Source organism: Sander vitreus, chromosome 15 (genome assembly GCF_031162955.1).
Source record: "Sander vitreus isolate 19-12246 chromosome 15, sanVit1, whole genome shotgun sequence".
Classification (NCBI taxonomy): domain Eukaryota; kingdom Metazoa; phylum Chordata; class Actinopteri; order Perciformes; family Percidae; genus Sander; species Sander vitreus.
Window position 1 is genome coordinate 7,848,295 of NC_135869.1, and position 19,897 is coordinate 7,868,191.

Sequence of the window (19,897 nt, forward strand, 5' to 3'; positions counted from 1 at the left end):
CATTCTACAACTATTTCAAATGTAAATAATATATTTGGTGGGAATTATGGGAGAATTGTGCAAGTTTTTAAACAGCGGATTACAAACTTTTAAATGGTAGTGCACATTGAAGAAAACGCAAAGACACTTTACATATGGAAGAAGACAAATTGTACCGGAGAGCCTTCTATGGAAAGCAAAGTTACGACAAGTCAATTCACGCACACACTTTGTCGTGTGGGCCAGTCTGGAGGAAGGGTGTGGGTTATGATGTCATCAGGAGGGTGTGACCTCAGCAAAGCAGCTATTGGTGAGTCTCGGCAGCACCGACCAGCGAGCCAGGAAACCCCAAAATAATGAGAGCCATGCCGACTGCCCAGGCAGCAGCTGAGCTCTTTATTCAGCAGGACAGTTTTATCCGTCACACACAGTCTTACACAGTGGAAACCACTAGTTACAGGCTCAAGAGGGATTCTTGTTTCCTTCATCAGAAGATCAGAGGCCTATTATATAAAACTGTATGTTCTCTGTTTTCACTGTAGGAGGTCAGCCAAATATGATTCAACCAGCTGCTCTTTTTTTGGAGCCGTTTCAGCTTTATTTAGTTGACTGAGATTGAACAGGTTTTAGCTTTGTGAACATGCTGCTGCGGATTTGACTTTTTCTCCTTTAGTTTATTTTAAACCACAGTATTATCAGTGGGGAATGAAGTATTCAGATCTTTTAAGTAAAAGAAGCAATACTACAGTTTCGACTAAAAGTCCTGCATTCAAAATAAAGTTAAAGTAAAAGTTCAAAAGTATTAGCATCAAAATATACTTTAAGTACCAATTAAAAGTACTTAAGATTTTTATTTGTTGGATTATTGATCGATTAATCAAGTATTTCAGTTCTAAACAATATTAGCGCTGCAAACGATGATATTTTAATTATCAATTAATCAGTCAAAAAATGTACAATAGTCTATAAAATGTAATAAAAAAAAAACAGAACGATTTCACATTTTCCCAATGTGACTTCTTCATATTACTTACTTTGTTTGACCAACAGTCCATAATTCCAATGACTTTACAATGCTATAAAACAGAGGAAGGCAACACATTCACACATTAAAGAAGCTGAAACTGGGAAATTTGCTTGGTAAATTATGATTAATTGATAATCAGGATTGTTGCCAAATCATTTTCTCTCTATTGTTTCACTAATATACACGTTGATTCTCCTCACTCTTTGGTTTATATGCTTTTAACTGGATCCTGACTGTTTAAAAGCAGGTCTTGAGTTTTTTAGGGATTCCTAATCAATCAATGAGTCTCAACCGGTTAAATAATGGAAATAAATACTGTACATGTGTTCCTGACCTGTACATTCAGGACTCCGAGCCGTCTTTCTTGCTGGCGAACCCCGCCATTATGATAATGACAACCTTAGAAACCTCAGCGCCAACTAGCTACAAAGCTCTAAAAATATGAACTGCCTAAAGTGTACAGCTGTTTCCAGGATCAGCTCTTCTTATAGAAACCATCAGTAGCTCGACCACAGACGCTGTCTTCAGGGTCTGTCGTTACAGGGAGCCCAGGACCGCCTACTGTAAGTAAAAGCAGCACTGCTAATTTGTGAATACGAAGCTATTCTGGTCCCAGGCCACCGAGGCCCTGAGAGGGAAGGGTGGACAGAACAGAGCGACTGAACATGATGACTATCCTCTCTGTAGCTGTGCTCTACCTCTCATTATTGGGCTGCAACATTGTCACATTTGATACAAAAAAATCCAAAGAATGTTCACCCATGGAAAGCTTTGCGACTACTGAGAAGTTAAAACCAGATCTGTCCTATTTAATGTCATCCGGCGTGGTAGAAAAGTAAAGTAATAAAACACAGGGTTCTTTATTCTTTTAAAGAAATAAATCAATTGTTTTTCTGTTAACAGTTGAGTAACGATGAAACCAGGGGCTGGCTGCACAAAGACAGACTTCAACCATGGCTGCAGAGGACATTTAAGTTTAGCACAAAGTCTCTAGTAAATCTGTCTAAGAAAAAACTGAGTGTGTCTCAGAAAAATGCCACTACGCTGGTACAGAGCTGCAGGGAAACACAGCCCTTCATTTTTGGCAATGGCCTCGTGGCAGAATTTCCCACAAGTTGAAGCAAGTGCTCAAATTTTCAAGCAGGTAGACACATGCCTGATTCTTTCCGTTTTCTATTCAGTAATATTTGAAGTATTGACCCTTTGCAAACACGTCACACGACCACGTGACGGCGTCATGACGGACGGCGGAAGCACTGGCTAAACAGTAGTAGACGAGCGGAAAGTTTCATAGTTTCAATCAGTTTGAAATACATAACACTAAATAAACTGTATTTATGGCTTTATATGGCTTCTTCTATTGAACAACAAGTTGTCGTGCCGTTATCGGTCGAGGTAGGGCATCTGGTAGGTGCTCACAAAGAGCAGTATTTGGAGAAGTTGGAGATAGCAGGATTGGATACCGACCCTTAATTCGTTCTCCCTCCATTTTCACGGACCTCATTAAATCACAGAGTCTGCCCGACTTCAGTCCACATGATCTGTACCACTATGTGGTAAACGGGGTATCCCCATATACTGGTGCTGAGCTCAAAGCATTTAAAAGTCTGGAAGCTTCCCAGTTCTTTGTAGCTGGCTGGGTTACAGGTACGCGATGCTACACTAACGGCGGGGGAGGTACCTCATAATGGCAAAGATAAGACATCAATCTAGGGTTTATTTTGTATTAACATCTATTCTTTACTTAAGTAAAGATTTCTATAACACGTAGCCCATGTTTTTAGAGGACATGGTCGGTCGTGGCTACCCACATACCGTTGTTCACTGGGTGTGCCAATGCAACTTCCTAGCTAATGGATGCCTGAACACATCCCAGCTCTGGGAAGTGCAGTCATTAATTATCTATCACACGTTAATCCATGCAGTAAATCTAAATCTAAATATTATATCTAAATCTTAAATATATATCTAAATATTATATCTAAATCTTAAATATATATCTAAATATTATATCTAAATCTTAAATATACATCTAAATGTTAAATATAAATGTTATATCTAAATGTGTCGCCAAGTGTAAAGCTAAATATTTAGAAAATATTCAAATCCCCTAGGAAACCACGCCCACTTCAGTGGCTTGAAATCGCACTGCACCCAGTGATGCCCCAGCAAGGGGTATCTCTGCTGTAGCCAGTGGGTACTTGGAAAGATTGTGGAGCAGCTTAACTAATTGATTGATTTAAAACAATATATCAGCTAAAACAGCTCAACACATATGTTAAAACATATAGCGAAGTAATCAATGGTAGAAAAAAATAGCTAAAAGTGGCCTACTGACTTAGCTAACTTAGCTTGCTGGGGCATCACCGGGTGCAGCGCGATTTCAAGCCACTGAAGTGGGCGTGGTTTCCTTGGGGATTTGAATATTTTCTAAATATTTAGCTTTACACTTGGCGACACATTTAGATATAACATTTAGATTTAACATTTAGATATATATTTAAGATTTAGATATAACATTTAGATTCAACATTTAGATATAATTAGGGCTGTCAATCGATTAAAAAATGTAATCTAATTAATTACATACTCTGTGATTAATTAATCGAAATTAATCGCATACATAATTAGGGCTGTCAATCGATTAAAAAATGTAATCTAATTAATTACATACTCTGTGATTAATTAATCGAAATTAATCGCATACATAATTAACGGTGCCTGAACCGATACTTTTTAAGAAAGTAAAAAAAGAAAAGAAAAAAAAGGGTACTAAACAGTTGGTGGCATTAAAGAACAGCTTGTTTATTGCTAAGGCCATATGGTCAAAATGAAATGATTTAATAATAATGTATAACAATAACTAATTTCAGTAGTAAATTGCTGTTGAACCATCAGATGGGAAAAGGACATTTACAATAACTTCAAATGCACCACGAGGCTGTAGTTTACCAGTTTCATTGAACGCACCGTCTGTGTTGTTTTTCCGACGACAGCTGCAGATTGTTACATACCGGTGTTGAATCCTCTACAGTAAAACACAGTCAAACTTGACACCGTTTAGCGTTAGCTGTCAGCATTTTAACGTGTTTAATCCAGCTACTAGCTAGCGGTAGGCTAACGTTAGCTGCTGTCGAGTATAGTGTTAACTAGCGTCATGTGCAGCGGTGTTTGTGTTTCAGAGTATCAGAGAGAAGCGCAGACATATCAGTGGCACCAGATTTCGGTAGCCAGGGTTGGCAGGAAGACGATTTTTACAAGTAAATGTTCCAATTAATAATCCAGGCAGAACATTCTCGTCTCCCTCCTTCATTTTACATTCCAATGGTGGCTAGAATGGCTCCGGGTCAAACGTCAACATGGAATGGATTAATCTGCGTTATTTTTTTTAACGCGTTATTTGTTCTCAGATTAATTAATCGAAATTAACGCGTTATTTTGACATTTCTGTCTCATATGTGAAGAAAATGCGCTAAATGTTGAAAATTTATCAGCTAAAAAATTGTAACCGAACTTTTACATTCGGCACCCCATAGTAGTAACCACACATAATTGTAACATCTAGCCATCTTCTTATCTGTGATTATATTCGCTGTGTAGCCTATGTTTAGATTTGACCGGTGGATATTACGACGCAATGGGCAACAGCTAGCGATCAGTCCAAAGCTAGCTGCAGCTAGCCGGGGTAGGAGCTCCGCAGACCCGCAATTAACTCGTTTTTGAAGCTAGTTTCCGTGCCATGTCATCTTTAATTTAACCGATATTTTTTGTATGTGTGTTAAGTTAAATGATCAAGGGAACGGCTTTCTTTTTTTGGATATGTAGCTAGATCAGTGAATAACCGATGTTAGCTAGTTATGTGGGTCATCATTGGGTCGGACCTGTTAGCAGGACAGCTGGTTAGCATGGCAGCTAGCTGGTTGAGGATAATTTTATTTATCACTCATTTAAAACAGAAAGGCAATACATACACATGCTTGTGTTGGTGAGGATTACTCTGCAGATTGTGAATGTGAGAACACAAACACGTTCGAGTTTAGCTTGCTGTAAAAACTTGGCCAAGTAACCTAAAAACAATTTCTCACCTGGAAGCGTGGCAGATCCGAGGGCTTGAAGTCGTTGGGTGAGCAGCCACACCAGTCCACAATATGCTTGTACTGGCATTTACATCCCAGTTTGCGGTTCCAGTTGGTGAGCCTCAAGTTGTTGTCCACCATGGTCTCACAGTGGGCGCTGTTCTCCAACACAGTGTGGAAAAATGACTGGAGGTAGAGTACAGAGAGACAGACAAGTTTATTTACCATCCATCCATCCATCCAGTTTATTTAAGTATCTTCTAATCTTAATAAAATATTTAATCCACATACAAAATTCAACAAATATTACAGCTGCAAATGATTATTTTCAAAAGTGATTCATCTAATAATCATTCATCTGTTTTTCTTATAGTTTCAGACCATTATTGGGTTGTTTTTTTAAGTGCTATTTAGGTTGTAATCTTTACATGATTGTATTTTAATTACATTTTATAATCACGTCTGTCTAATTCTGGTTTGTGGCATATTTTGTTTGTCTGTAATTGCTGCCAGAACTCTCTTGATAAAGATATTTTTAATGAGACATCCACTACAAGGTGGATTCCATTGAAATATGCTGTTTATATTCATGTCCTCTTCTAGGGGACACCAGCACACACTTCCTGTGTATTTGTATATGAAGGGTTACTCGAGTGCGTGTGTGTGTGCGTGTGCGTGTGTGTGTGTTACCTCAGCAGGCAGCAGTGTGTAGGTGTAGAAGCGCTTCATGCTGCTGACCAGCTCGTCTCGGGAGTTGACCACATAGTCCACAAAGGGCCGGTTGAGCAGGAACCAATCAGAGCCTCCGTCCACCGCAATGCCCTCTGGGATCTTGCGGTCCCCGAGACGCCACATGTGGGTGTCGCACTCGTAGAAGAGACGGTCCAGACCCTGTTTACGGATGAAACTGAGAGGACACACGGCATCCAGTGTTAAGCTGATAACTCAAACTGAAACAGTGTATAAATACTTCCACCTGAGTCAAATCTACTGTGATACTGTAGAGAGAGATGTTTACTGTATTTCTATAAGATTATTAGTGAATACAAGCTCACTATTCAGCCACTGATCATCAGTTACTGAACCCGTCTAAACCTGCAGACTGTAAATACCTTTGTGACTAAACCTGTGTTTGAACCAAAAAACAGATTAAAGTTTCAGCACTAGAATAAAACACATTTAAACTAAATGAATGCAAAACCCCAAAAAAAATATTGGTTTACATGCCGAGTCAGACGCAGTTTTAAGAAAAGACGTAGCAGGATATTTTTACTGGACTAACCAAGAAATCTGTAATTTGGGGCATTTTTGGTTGTTTTTCAACAACTTCCATCTATACTATATACTATCTTAACATTTTTTTCAAAAATCTGCATTGAGAAGGAATAAGAAGAAAAATAAGTTAAGGTAATTGTAAAGGAGCAAGGTAATGAGGGATTACCCTTAATTACCTTTACTCGTTTACAATGACCTCCCCTACAAAAAACAAGTTCACCATCACCGTCAGATAGAGAATATCTGTCTCTCTCTCTCTTACCGTGCGTTGTCTCTGCCATGAGATTTGATGAAGTTCATGTTGCGGTACTTGGACAGGAAAGCCACCAGCTGTTCATTGGTCCTGAAGGGAGACAACAGCTGTCAATCATCAACTCAGAAAAACATCTCCAGCATCAAACTGTAAGCATACGTGTCAAACCCAAGGCCCACGGGCCAAATATGGCCCTTCATAAGTTTTGATTTGAATTGGGCCCACCTAGTTGTGCGCCAAACCTAAAAGACGGGAAACGGTTTGCAAACTGCAATTACACACAGAGGTATGTTGGCTAAACTGTGGTAAAGTGTGAGATAGGTGAGGAAATCGCCAGTTTCATGACTAGGAAGGGGAAAGCGCTCGCCAAGCTTGAGGATGAAAGGTGGTTATGTGACTTGACAGTCAGTGGCAAACGCACTCACCACGGCTTTCCCGTGAGAGAGATGCGCGACACTCAAAGTAGAATTTGGCAGATTTGCCGAATTTGAGACTCCCACAACCAGTGAGTTGTCATATTCAGGCCTGTGAAACAAGTTGTTGCGAGTTGGCTGTGTGGTAGCCTACTTTTAAAAATGTGACTCAGAAAGAATTGAATTGCTTGGTTCGCTAAATTCTAGGATGGCTAAAGAACTTTTTTAGGGCTTCATGTGAACCACGTAAGTGAGAAGGCTATATGAGGCATGCAATAATACAGTCAAAAATATTTTACTTTTTTAAATAAAAGTATGTCAATAAAATATACATGTCTGGCCCTTAATGTGATTCTCATTTCCCAGTGTGGCCCTTAGTGAAATTGAGTTTGACACCCCTGCGTAAACTCTGGTTACACTCTTCACTTTATTGATGTATATAATGTTTTTTTAAGCGATGCTAGCTGAGGGGCTCTGGTGATGGCAATGTTGGTCGATCTGTCCACCACTTTAATCCAGACTAAAATATCTCAACAGCAAGTAAATGGATTCCCATTACATTTTGTACAGACATTCATGGTTCCCAGAGGATGAATCATATTGACTTTGGTGATCCTCTGACTTTTAACTGTTGTAGTTTGTTTGGGCTTGTGCACATTTCGCACTTTATTTTCATTATAATTATTTAAATGTAAAGCAGCAAATCAAATAAAAATTACTTGATCAAAATAGTTGCCAATACATTTTCTGTCAATCGATTAATCAATACCTTCAGCTGTACTAATGGAGTAAAAAGTACAATATTTCCCTCTGAGATGTAGTGGAGAAGAAAGTGGCATGGGAAGAAAATACTTAAGTACCTTAAATGTGTACTTGGGTAAATGTACTCGGTTACATTCCACCACTGCCAAATACAAATCTAATCTATGAGGTCCATTCTCAGCAGCCCAATCTCATATTTTGTCCACATTTACCTTTCATAATTTAAATTGCCAAAACACTTTGTTCTTAAACTCCTCTTATATGATCTCATAAGGTATTGTCATGTGTCTCTCTACAGGAGGAAGAAAAACATCCCCAAACCATTAAATAGACTCACGCAACACATTCCCAATAGCGGTTTTCTTTTTTTCTTTTTTTTTAAAAGCTTAAAAAGGGGGATTTCTTCCTCTAATGGATACACGTCTAAGCAGGACCAGTTTATTTAGCTTCCTCTTCCAGCTGAGAGCAAACAGCTAAGCTGCAGTGTGTGGCCTGAAGCGGAGGCAGGCAGCACATTCACACAGCCACTCCCAGCATGTAGTGGGAGCTGGAAGCACACGGCTCGAGCCTGGTGTCGCCCTAACCAGTAGACGGGACAGCAGACAGACAGATAATTTGATTACAGCCATTAAGACGAACCGCAGGGGTGCATGTGTGCGTTCATGGGCATGTTTGTGTTCATCAGTATCTCACACACACTTAAATCTAACTGAGGCTGCAACAACATATGGTCATATATCACAAAATATGCTTCTCACATTCAGCAAATTATGTTCTTTTAAATCGCTGTCCTGTGAGAACCATGCAGACTATCTCTAAAAAGTCAACTTTTCATAGTGTCAGAAAAACAGCCCTGTTTTTTAGCTTTGTGACGATGTGTTTTCCAGAAGATCCAAGAGGCTTTATTTAGCTTAGGAACTAGGAGAATGTTCTTGATACATAGACAAACACTATCCTTCAGTTTATCACAAACATTCAACATCAACACATCTGGAGATACATGGTTTTCACTGGACAGGAATGGGGATGAAACGTGGCATCTGAAAAGTAACTAAAGCTGTCAGACAAATGTAATGGAGTAAACAGTAATATTAACCTCTGAGATGTAGTGCAGTTAATAAACAAGTGATAACATGTTATTGTTAATCAGTGATCTTTAGAGGTGCTGTTACATTTAGCTGCTAGCCGTTTCCCCCTATGTTCAATCTTTTTGCTTAGCTAAGCTAACTGGCTGTATTTCACCATACTGTTTGGACAATTTCGTTTACATTTCCTGAAATTGCTTTTGTCTACATGTTTGATAAATATGCCCACTGCTAAAATAAATTGGATTGGTTGTTTGTCAGATGTATGATTCTCTGAAGCTAGCGGTTTGATATTTGAAAAGTTAATGTGACCTTCTCTTGAGGGTTAAAGAGAAACATGCAGTAGGTGCAGTACTAACACACACACACACACACACACACACACACACACTCACTCTCTATGACGTCAAAGCTATCGATGGTATTGTGCTAATGCTGTGGCTGTACTATGGATTTTAGCTGGAAGGGTGTTCAAACAGTCACTTTGATTGGTGGACAGAGAGTGGATCAGTGTGTGTGTGTGTGTGTGTGTGTGTGTGTGTGTGTGTGTGTGTGTGTGTGTGTGTGTGTGTGTGTGTGTGTGTGTGTGTGTGTGTGTGTGTGTGTGTGTGTGTGTGTGTGTGTGTGTGTGTGTATTATTAAAGAGAAGAAAGATCTTTGAAGTCTTCAAAGAGGAAGTTTAATGTTCAGCACTTTTAAAGCATGGACTGGATTTGGTTTACTTCGGGGGAATAGGTTAGTTTAGGGTCAGGATTTGAGGATTGGGATTAAAAATGATATCAAGATTTAGTGGTAGTAAGATTTTAGCAATCAACTAACTTAATTCAACAACAGCGACATGAGCTGCAAGAGGATCATACATGTTGTAAACAAACCACAGTTATATCTACGCTACTCATTGGAAGCAAATCTGAAATTAAATCTGAAATGTCCATTAAACCTGTGTGCATACAGAAATACACACATTCAATATTAAAGCTCTGCAAAATCTAATAGAGGTTTACAATTGAAAGTTGGAGTTTGTTTTTACTTCCAAATAATTGTGTTAAACTGGGGATTAGTTTACATCGTGACCTCGGCTTTAAAGCTGCCTTGGGGTGTAATCACATTCCCAGAGTTTAAATGAATAGTTGATTGACATAAATAAATATATATATACACACACACACAAAAATTTGGTCAGTTTTTCTGTTATCCTGCTAACAAACAAACCAACAAAAACACCCCAAACCGAGCCGAAAACATGACCTCCTCGGTTCTTAAAAAAAACCCAGTTGACCAACAGTGGTGATAATCCAGCAGGACTGGTTGCCGGACCCTCATCATCAGAATTGGCACAAGTTGGCTATAAATGGGCCAATGGAACTGTACCGATTTCATTGGACCTCCACAAACCTCTTTACGTTACCTCTTTTAGTCATGACTACAGCGAGCAAATCACCAGTCAACACCTCCACTGATCACAGCCAAGCTCTTTCCTCAGGAATATAGATCCCTTCAAATCCCCATGCAGCAAGACAGCCATTAAAAGAGCTCAGCTTCAAAGCTACATACAGACTCCCGATGCATTCAGAGTCGATGCACTTGAGGTCTATTGGCCACGTAACCTGATCCATAAGCCCTTAAACAAACCAAACAGACAAACAGATCAATGTGCTGTGTATTTGGATGGAACTTGACATAATCGATAAATCTCCTACAGTCTTCTACAGGGATACAAAACAGGGAACAGTGGGGGGGGATTTTCGACCAAACCTATTTAAAAAAAGTGTTTTAGTCAGATCATTTCTGTCTTTTGGTTTAAGCACAAGCCTCGTTACCTTGAAATGTAAACAACTTAAATTCAGTTCTTTAACACTGTTGCTTCGACATAAAGAAATGCAAAGTACAATTTCAAACCTGCAATAAAAAAGTACAATGAATCTAATCACTAAGAGGTGACCCCTCCTGTGGCTGACCCGGTCTCACCTGATGGGGTAGTCTGCAGCGCTGAGGTTGATAAAGAAGTCCCAGGACCAGTCGGACATTTTAAGAAGGTCCTCCATGCTGCGAAGGTACATAGTCAATAGGCTGGCCCCGCCCCAGATGGTGGACATCCGCCAGGGAGTCAGCCGGACGTTGGGATACTGGCCGGCCCGAGTCAGAACCTCTCTGTAGAGGTAGTTGGACCTCTGAGAAGGGTGGAAAATGACAACAAAAATGGAAGTTATAGTGTGCTTTTGTTTTGTAAGCACTTTTGAAATCTCCATTAGGAAATACTTTGATATCAACACTAAATCAAATGACTTCCTGTCATGTGAAAATGCTGCTTATAGTACCAGTCTCCCTGCGAGCTAATGGTCCCAAATATCCTGATCAAACTGATCTGGTGTTGTGCTCATTAACAGATATTTCCACAGTTATTAAAATAATTGTGTCAATCAGAGGTTAACCATTTTCTGTTCTGGGGGAGTTATTTTGCTCTAACCAATCAGCAGTGATGGACATGTCTGTCCTATTTACGTCATCGTCAGTCAACATAGAAGTTCTTACATCATTTTTGTTCACGCACTGGTCAATTTTGAGATTTTGGGTCATTTTGCTTTTCTTTCAGACTCAACATCCAAAACACACATTCAGGATTTTATTTCACTACACTTGTCTATTTGCGTCTGTAGATTTCTCCTAAATTTACCAAAAGTTAGCATTAGATAATGTCTCATTTGCATATTTAAATATACAATTTCAGAAAGCTTGTAAAACAAGAGATAATTGTCAATATTCAACTATGGAAGTGTCATGGTATTACCCATTAGTTAAAAGCTGCGTCAATGTCATTTACGTTTGTCCACATTTTTTGTCACTATTTTTCTGGCTGTGGCTCAGGAAAAGAACTTCCCCATTTGTAATCCCACCCAGTGGTCTCACCTGGTCTACATGGATGTAGTAGTAGTGCGAGGTGTGGTAGATGGCTTTGAAGAGGCGCTGGAACTGACGCGAGGCTCGGCCGTGGATGACCAGGACAAAGGCGATCCGTGGCGGCACCAGCCGGGCAGCCTGTGAGGGGTCCTCCTCCCACTGTACATTCACATTAGCCTTACCTGGACACAGAGGACAAGAACAGCAGCTCAGGAAACATGCAGCATTTTTAACAGAGCAGTTAACAGGATATGTATTTAACACTTTAAAGTGCTCATATTATGCTTTTTGGCTTTTCCCCTTTCCTTTATTGTGTTATATATCTTTTTTGTGCACGTTATAGGTTTACAAAGTGAAAAAGCCCAAAGTCCACCCCAAAGGGACTTACCATCTCCAACAGAAAACACTGTTGACAAACTGCTCCAAACAGCTCTATTGTAGTCCAGCCTTTACTTCCGTGACAAACGTGTGTCACTTTGTACCACACGTTATAATGCTCGCCTAGCTGCTAGCGTGGCACTCCCTCATACTCTGCAACTGACTAGCTAGCAGTACTTACTGCGCATGTGCAACTCCCAACAAAGATGGAACAGAAGTGTGATGCCGCACTCTGTAGCTAAAACAGAGAGCTCAACACACAGGGTGAAAAGAAGAGCTGCAGCAATGTGCAGTACAACAAAAATATGGTGTTTTCTGAAAACTAAACCACATAAACCTATTCTGGTACAACCTCTAAATACAATTATGAACCTGAAAATGAGCATAATATGAGCCCTTTAAAATGATGCTTTCATGTCCAGTTGGAAATATAGTTCATGTCAGCACTCAGCTATACAGTCTGAGAACTCACTTTGTCTGCAACAAGAAATGTTTGCAGTCTAGGAAACATTTAATCAATTAGTGAATACAAAGAAAAGCAATTGATTGATTTCATTGATTGATTAATTAATTTTAATTTAAGACAATTTTGATTTTGGTTACTCCACTGCTTCTCATGTGAGGACTTGATGCTTTTCTCTGTCTTACAGAGAATATTTTATATTTTGGGTTTTTGTTGAGTTGTTAAGACAATACAATGAATTTTAAAAGTGCATTTTCACTATTTTCTGACTTTTATTAGACAACCATTAATCAAGGCAATAATCGTAACGTTTAAAGCCCTACTGCAGCATCTGAAAAGAGAAAAGTAAGATAGACACCACTTGCTGGATTGGGGTTTCTTGGTTTAAGACAACATCACTGTCATTGCCAACCCTGATCTCCACTCCACTTCTTCTTGGTACTATTCTGCCGTCTGTGGCTGGCTGAGCTAAATCTGCCTCTTGTATATACAAACCCTCTGACAGCCTCATGCTCCTCCATCATCACGCTCACTCTAAAGATGTCGCGGGTTGAGGCCTGCTTGGCCTAATTAGTGACCTTCCCGGGCTGTGGGGCATGCTGGGATTGAGAGTTTGAGGAGAAATAACTGTAATCAGGCGGCTCAGCAGAGCACTGCTGTGCAGACAGAGGGAGTCAGGGGGGAGCGATGTCGTGCACGTTTCGGGATGTACACTTATGCCTGCCTGAGTGCAGAAACACCCAACTTTGTTTCAACAACCCTCTTGTTCTCCATTGAGCAAACGTCAAAAGTCAAAATCAGACGTCAAACCAAATCATCTTTCGCTGCTGCTCCAGTCTGTGGATATAATGACTAGTGTATCATCAAAGCAACCTATAATCATATAAATTAAACCTCAAACGGCCCAGGGTGGTTCAGAGAGCATGACTACAAGTAAATCATTAGTCAGCCATTCCAAATATAAGACTACAAACTGCTTATTTAATTGGGGTGTAATTACGCTGGCTGAGTATCATCCTCGCTGTGTCAAGCCATGCTTTCAGTCCCTGAAAATAGAACTGGCAACAAACTAGATGCCTCTTCTTGGCTCTGGCACGTGCCGGGTTAAAAATGCTTCTCAAAGGCTAAATTTGGAAGGCAAAAAAACCCTCTGACTTTTTGCAACTTGCTACTTCAAAAGCAGCCGCCTGTTCGTTTTAATTCCTTCGCTTTCTGTCTTTCAGCCTGTCACCCTTTCATTTGTTGACTGACTCAGTCACCAGCTGTGTTAACATGAAGGGATAAATCAGTCCTTAAAATCATAGGTTAATACATTTAAATCCAACTATGTACAATAATTCTGTGTGCTCATATTCCAGATTACACACATACGGTGAGTATAGGCTACTTGAACTTGGAAATATGTTTGTTCAAATGCCGACCAACGGAAAAAGAAATGGCCTCCATTTTTTCAGTGTGACTAGACTTTGTCCGACCAACAGACATCTTTACTGTGATGTTTTCAAGACAATATCTTCCACATAAAAAAATTGGACAATCATTAAGCTACATGAAATAAAGCGTATTGTAGACTTGATTTTCCAGGAAGAAATCTGCTGATGTTAAGCCAACAGTGCCTGCGGTCTAAAAGTAAGTTAAGAATTCCTTTTATCATGCAGCTAATAAGCATCTGGTGGCTACAAAATGTTAACACTTAGCTTGAGTGAAATTAGTACAAAATTACCAAAAGTAAAAAACATTCTGTTTTAAACTAAGAATTATTTTTATGGATTAAACAGAATATTTTCCTTACTGATCAATTAATCAATGGTGGCAAAACGGTAGAAAATAGTAAAAATGAATTTCAGAATCAGAATCAGAACTCAGCTCTGGCTGAAAAAATAAGTTGTTAAAAGTACAGATACTTTTATACTTTTTTGATACCACAATCAATCAGATTTTCAGCTCAAGCAGCATAGATGAAAAATCAACTGGTCCTGTGTTTACAAGTGCAGCAACATTAGAGTAAAACATACTAGAAGCAAAAATGACAACATAAAGAACGTGTAGGCCAACAAAGTAGGGAAAACCTTTAAGAATAGTAATGATGTTATTACAAATGTGTTGGTAAGTGTTCAGTTACTTGTTTATGTACCTGCACTATGTGTAGGTTTTTATCCTATTTCATGTGCCTAGGAGTTGTTCTTTCTTTATGCCGTGGTATCGAGTATCTTTTCCAATACTAGTATTGTATCAAAGTGTCGAAATTCTGGTATTGTGACAACTTTACAGTTGCTTTAAAAGGACTTGTTGAAATGAAAAAGGGTCATCTCTACCCCAAAAAAGTCAAGACTGCCCTCCATTCAGCCAACAAAAAAAACATAACATAACCCTGCGCCTTTATGACCTTTTTCCCTCATAATTTTCAAACAGTCCCTAAAGGAGCTGCACAAACATGACCTAAAGTTGGTTGCTAAATCTTAATAAGTCTTTAATCCTTAAACTTAATCTAAATGTGGATGTTTTACAAGACTTTTAAGAGTACATTACTAGTAAATGCATATTGGACAATACTGAAATATTGATGTCTGGAATTACTTAAAGATACAAATTAATTGTGAAAAACGTTGTACACTTAGTAAATATTTTACCATCTTAATATATCATGTAACATTAACTTACTCATTTTCTCTGTATTAATCTTCTGGTCTCACCTTCTATGGGGCAGTAGCGAGGCACTTTCTCAGGCATCAGCGCTCTGTCTTTGTGTTTGCAGTAGACCTCCGCTATCTGCAGCCGACACTCGCGGCTCTTGGCTCGGGACAGAGCAGAAATGGCTTCCTTCCCGCTGATCTCACACTGCGGCTGCTCCTTTCTCGGCTCCAAACTGGGCAGCAGCTGCGAGGCCGACATCTTCGCCTGGTAGAACGGTGGATCCTGATTGGACCCCTGGACCGGTGCTGGGACGGTTGGAACCTGGGGATGGGGTTTACGGACGTGGGTGCGGTTGTGATTGTGGCCTACCCCTCTGGGTTGGACGGGAGGGTACTTGAGGATCTCGTTAGCAGATTTTCCCAGCATGCTCTGTGCCTGGGCCTTATCCAGCTTGCGTTTGGGGTTTGCGACCGGCACTCGGCGTTGAGATCGAGCCCCCAGGTTGCTGTTGCTGTCGATGGTGTCAAAGTCTTTAGGGACCGAGTTCTCATTGTTGTTGCTGTCCAGGTGAAGCTTCTCTTTGGGCCGGTGGGAATGGTAGGCGTCCTGTGAGGGAGAAGACGAAATGAGTATAAAACCAAAGAAATTACATTCTGTAATCCTGAAAGTACTTCCTGACCTCTTCAATCACAGAACATGGTATACTGATGTTTCCTGGTCCCCAAACCTTTCTTTCTACAAAATATTAAACTAGAAGGGCACTCAGAGAGTGAATACCTCGCAAAGGCCTTGCTCTATCTAGCAATGTTAACGAAAGTAAAAAATAATTTGTTTCAGGAAAATCAGGCCAGTAGATTTTCCGTAATCCTGCTGACAGACTGACGGACAAACCAAACCAAAAACATAACCTCCATGGCGGAGGTATTAAAGGGGCGATAGAATGCAAAACCGATTTTACCTAGTCATAGTTGAATAACGACAGTTTGGTGGGTAAATAGGACATACATAGAACCTCAAAATCCCATTGACACCCCTTTCCTCTGCAAATCTCACAATTTGAAACTGCCTCTGAAAACAGGCAAATCTCAACGAACCACCGAGTTGACATCAATTCGGTGGCTCCTCCTTACTTGGCTCTAGTCTCTACCTTTGTCATGCCCCAACATTTACATAGGCTACACCACTGATCTGAGATCAGGTAGTCGTCTGAATAGGTTGCGCAGATCTCAGCCCTGCTCCATACCCGCGCAAAGTCAGCCTGCTGGCCTCTATACCCAGGACAAAGTCACCGTTTCTGGGTTACTGGACTACCAAACACCGCTGCACTGACAGAGATCCAGGGCCTGCAGCTCGCTGTTCTCCCTCCCCTCTTCCTGCTAAATGGCCGGTGTGTGTGAGAAATTGAAATCGGATACAAGTGTTAGCTTCGTAAGACCTTGGGGTAGCTGTAATGTAAGTGGCGTGACGAAATTCAAACTGTAAATATACTATAATTATGCCGAAAGTGTAGCTAGCTAGCCGCGATCTTTACCCATAGGATTGAAGGGACACTAGCAGCTAACAAAACCCCTCACGTTCACAAAAATGCATTAAATTGAAATCGGACACAAGTGTTAGCTTTGTAAGACCTTGGGGTAGCTGTAATATAAGTGGTGTGATGACATTCAAACCGTAAATATACTATAGTTATGCCGGCAGCCGGCCAGTTCCGCAGAGCCCCGAGCCCCCCGGTAGTCCAGTAACCCAGAAACGGTGACTTTGTCCTGGGTATAGAGGCCAGCAGGCTGCCGCTTTGTCGTCAGACGGCGAGGAGCTCCTGAAGTCCGACACGTCTTACCAAATTTGCAATTAGCCATACATTTTCGTAAAACGGCCCATATTTGAGCTTTATATAGTTGATTTCTCGCATAAAAAAAAGTCTCAGAAGTGAATTTAATAACAAAATAGCAGACAAACAATGTATAACTTTGCAGTGTCTGAAATATGAGACCTGCCGTCTCGTCTCCAATGTATGTGTATGTGGTTCACTCAAACCATAAAATAGCACTCGGGCAATTTTCAGCCCAACCAATGTTACATACCCTATTAGGAGACCTTAAGGAACAGTGTATAATCATTCTATCACCCCTTTAAAATGCTGATAAAGTGACTAAATTTCATTCATCCATCATTCTTGAAATGATCCTAAACATTTATAGCATTCTAGCGGTATGGGTCTATGGATGGCAACGTTGGTCGTTCCCCCATTCGGTCCAGAAATATCTCAAACATTAGATGGATTAATATGAAATTTTGTGCAGACATTCATGTTCCCATCAGAATGAATTGTAACCCTACAACTTTTAATTTAGCACCATCCTCGGGTCAACATTTTCATGTGTACAATACTTTGGTTCAAGCTACATTGTGTAGGAATTTCTCCCATCTAGCAGTGAAATTGTATATGACAACAAACTGAATATTACTTTCTAGCCCTTCCTCCTACGGTGGCCGAACCCGAAATTAGCTCTCTCCATCGTTTACACCTAGACGCTCCAATATTAACTTTGGTTTTGTTGCTTTGCCTGTCATGTTGTCGTTTTAATTATCTTTTTCGCTTCCCTGGTGAGTAATTTCCCCCTTGCATTCGTGACGGTGCCAATAGGTGTAAGCAAGAATACTTTGATTAGTTGGTGGAGGTAATTACACATGAATGAGTACATATTTGTGAAAGAACAAAGGGGTTTTTGCTAAGAGTCAACTCAAAACATTACACAATATGTGTGTGTGTGTATATATATATATATATATATATATATATATATATATATATATATATATATATATATATATATATATATAAAAAAAAGATAATGTTATGTATGGTTTAATGACCAAATACCTGCAGAACTAATGACAACCCCATCAGCCTTAGCTGGACTAATTAGCAAGCGTTAGCATTAGGGCTGCACAATAATATAGTTCTTTTTTATTGTCATCATGATGTCAACAAGACTGCAATATTGCACTTAGGGATTTTTTTAAAGAAGTAAAAAGACACCATCAGTAGGAAACTGCAATTTTAGCAGTATGCTAGAAGCAGCAGAAAGGCAGAACTGACTACACTTTAATACCTATTTATTGCAAGTAATATTGTTAGAGATTTTCAACGTTTATTTTCCCCATATCTAGTTAGGATCCTAACATGCTAAATTATGATGGTGAACATAGTAAATTAAAAGTGTTCCACGTGCCGCCCACTGGGAGGCTTTTATTGTGAACCTGCTACAGAAACTGTATATTGTTACAGAGGAACTCCTACATTCTGGTTTGGTTCAAATTGATCTAAATCTATATGTTTTTTTTTTTATGTTGGGTTAGTTTTAAAAACCAGAAAGGAGGAGCATTGAAAGAAGCAGCAGCCACAGGGTGGATAGATGGAAATATAGATCAAATCATTTCAGACACATTTTTATGTTGAAACCACTGCCAGAACAAATTAATAAGCTTCAGCCCGAAGAAAACATTAAAACATGTAAGTACATGCATAATATTTGTGTGTATGGGAACCCTTTTATTCTTTTTGGACTAAATGATAGTCTTATGTTGTCCTTTGCCGGTTTCACAATAACAGTTGAACGCTGAAAGTATGGAATGCAGCTCCACATGCTCAAGAAGGAAAACGACAGGTAAGGAGGCGAATCAGTACTTTTATTATAACAACGGATAAAATGACTGTTTACATGAACGCTATCACTTAAGAGATGACACTACAGAGACGTATCACCAACTCTGCAGTGCCACTCAGCTTTACAGAGGGTTTTAGAGTCTCTCAGCTCATTGTTTTGGTTTTATGCCCCCCTGAATTTCATCAACCTTATGTCCAGGAGCAGCTGTTTTCAACAAACAAGCTATGATAAAGTCCTCAGGAGTTGGTAGAAACAAGAACAGAGCTAAAAGAGATAGAATTTTGGACTTGTATTCCTCAGGTGGACACAAACACTCCTAATGAATGATCATGTTGCTCTGTAACTGCTGGATGGGGAAATAAACACCTGTTCCCTCACATTTGAACGGTTAATGCAGATTTAAACAGCTCCAAGATGTTTGTTCCTTATGATGAAACCAACAGCTTTCATTAGAGGTTTATGTCCCTTTGCTGAAGGCAGGTAATCAAGACCATCACCACCACAAACGCTGAAGCTAGACCACGAAAACTACCAGAAAACCTCTGCCACTGACAACAATAACCACCATGACCCTTTCAAACAGCATCACTAAACTTGACAGACTCTCAAAGGAAACAATGAGATCTGACACAAGAAATATTTATTATTTTCTGTAAATATTTATGATATATTTATTTGAATCCCCGACCTCTTCATGCAGGTCAGTCAAATACACTTTCACTCCTTCTAGGAAACACAAAGACACGAGAGGGAAAAAAGGAAAAGAAGGTAGAAAAGGAATGACTTTTGTAAACCAGGAATAAAACCTCCAGTGTACAGAGAGCACGCACGCGCACGCACACGCGCACGCGCACGCACTTTATCGATAAGAGGTGTAACTTTGTCCTTAGGGTGGCGCTAGAGAAAAGATGTTTCCAGGGAATTGTAGTCGGTTAGCTGTAGTCAGTGGTGGAAGAAGTACTCCGGGAAGTACTCTTGACATTACT

General features: G+C 39.8%; 1 protein-coding gene across 1 annotated transcript in view; it reads right to left on the bottom strand.

Moving 5' to 3' along the window:
- Positions 1-19,897, bottom strand: part of LOC144530363 (xylosyltransferase 1-like) — a 40,460-nt gene that overhangs the window by 11,712 nt on the left and 8,851 nt on the right. Inside the window, exons 2-7 of the mRNA XM_078269905.1 lie at positions 15,303-15,849; positions 11,778-11,950; positions 10,839-11,041; positions 6,620-6,700; positions 5,773-5,989; positions 5,092-5,268 (exon numbers count right to left, since the gene is read on the bottom strand). Coding sequence (XP_078126031.1) covers positions 5,092-5,268; positions 5,773-5,989; positions 6,620-6,700; positions 10,839-11,041; positions 11,778-11,950; positions 15,303-15,849 — 1,398 coding nt within the window. The remainder of the gene's footprint in view (positions 1-5,091; positions 5,269-5,772; positions 5,990-6,619; positions 6,701-10,838; positions 11,042-11,777; positions 11,951-15,302; positions 15,850-19,897) is intronic.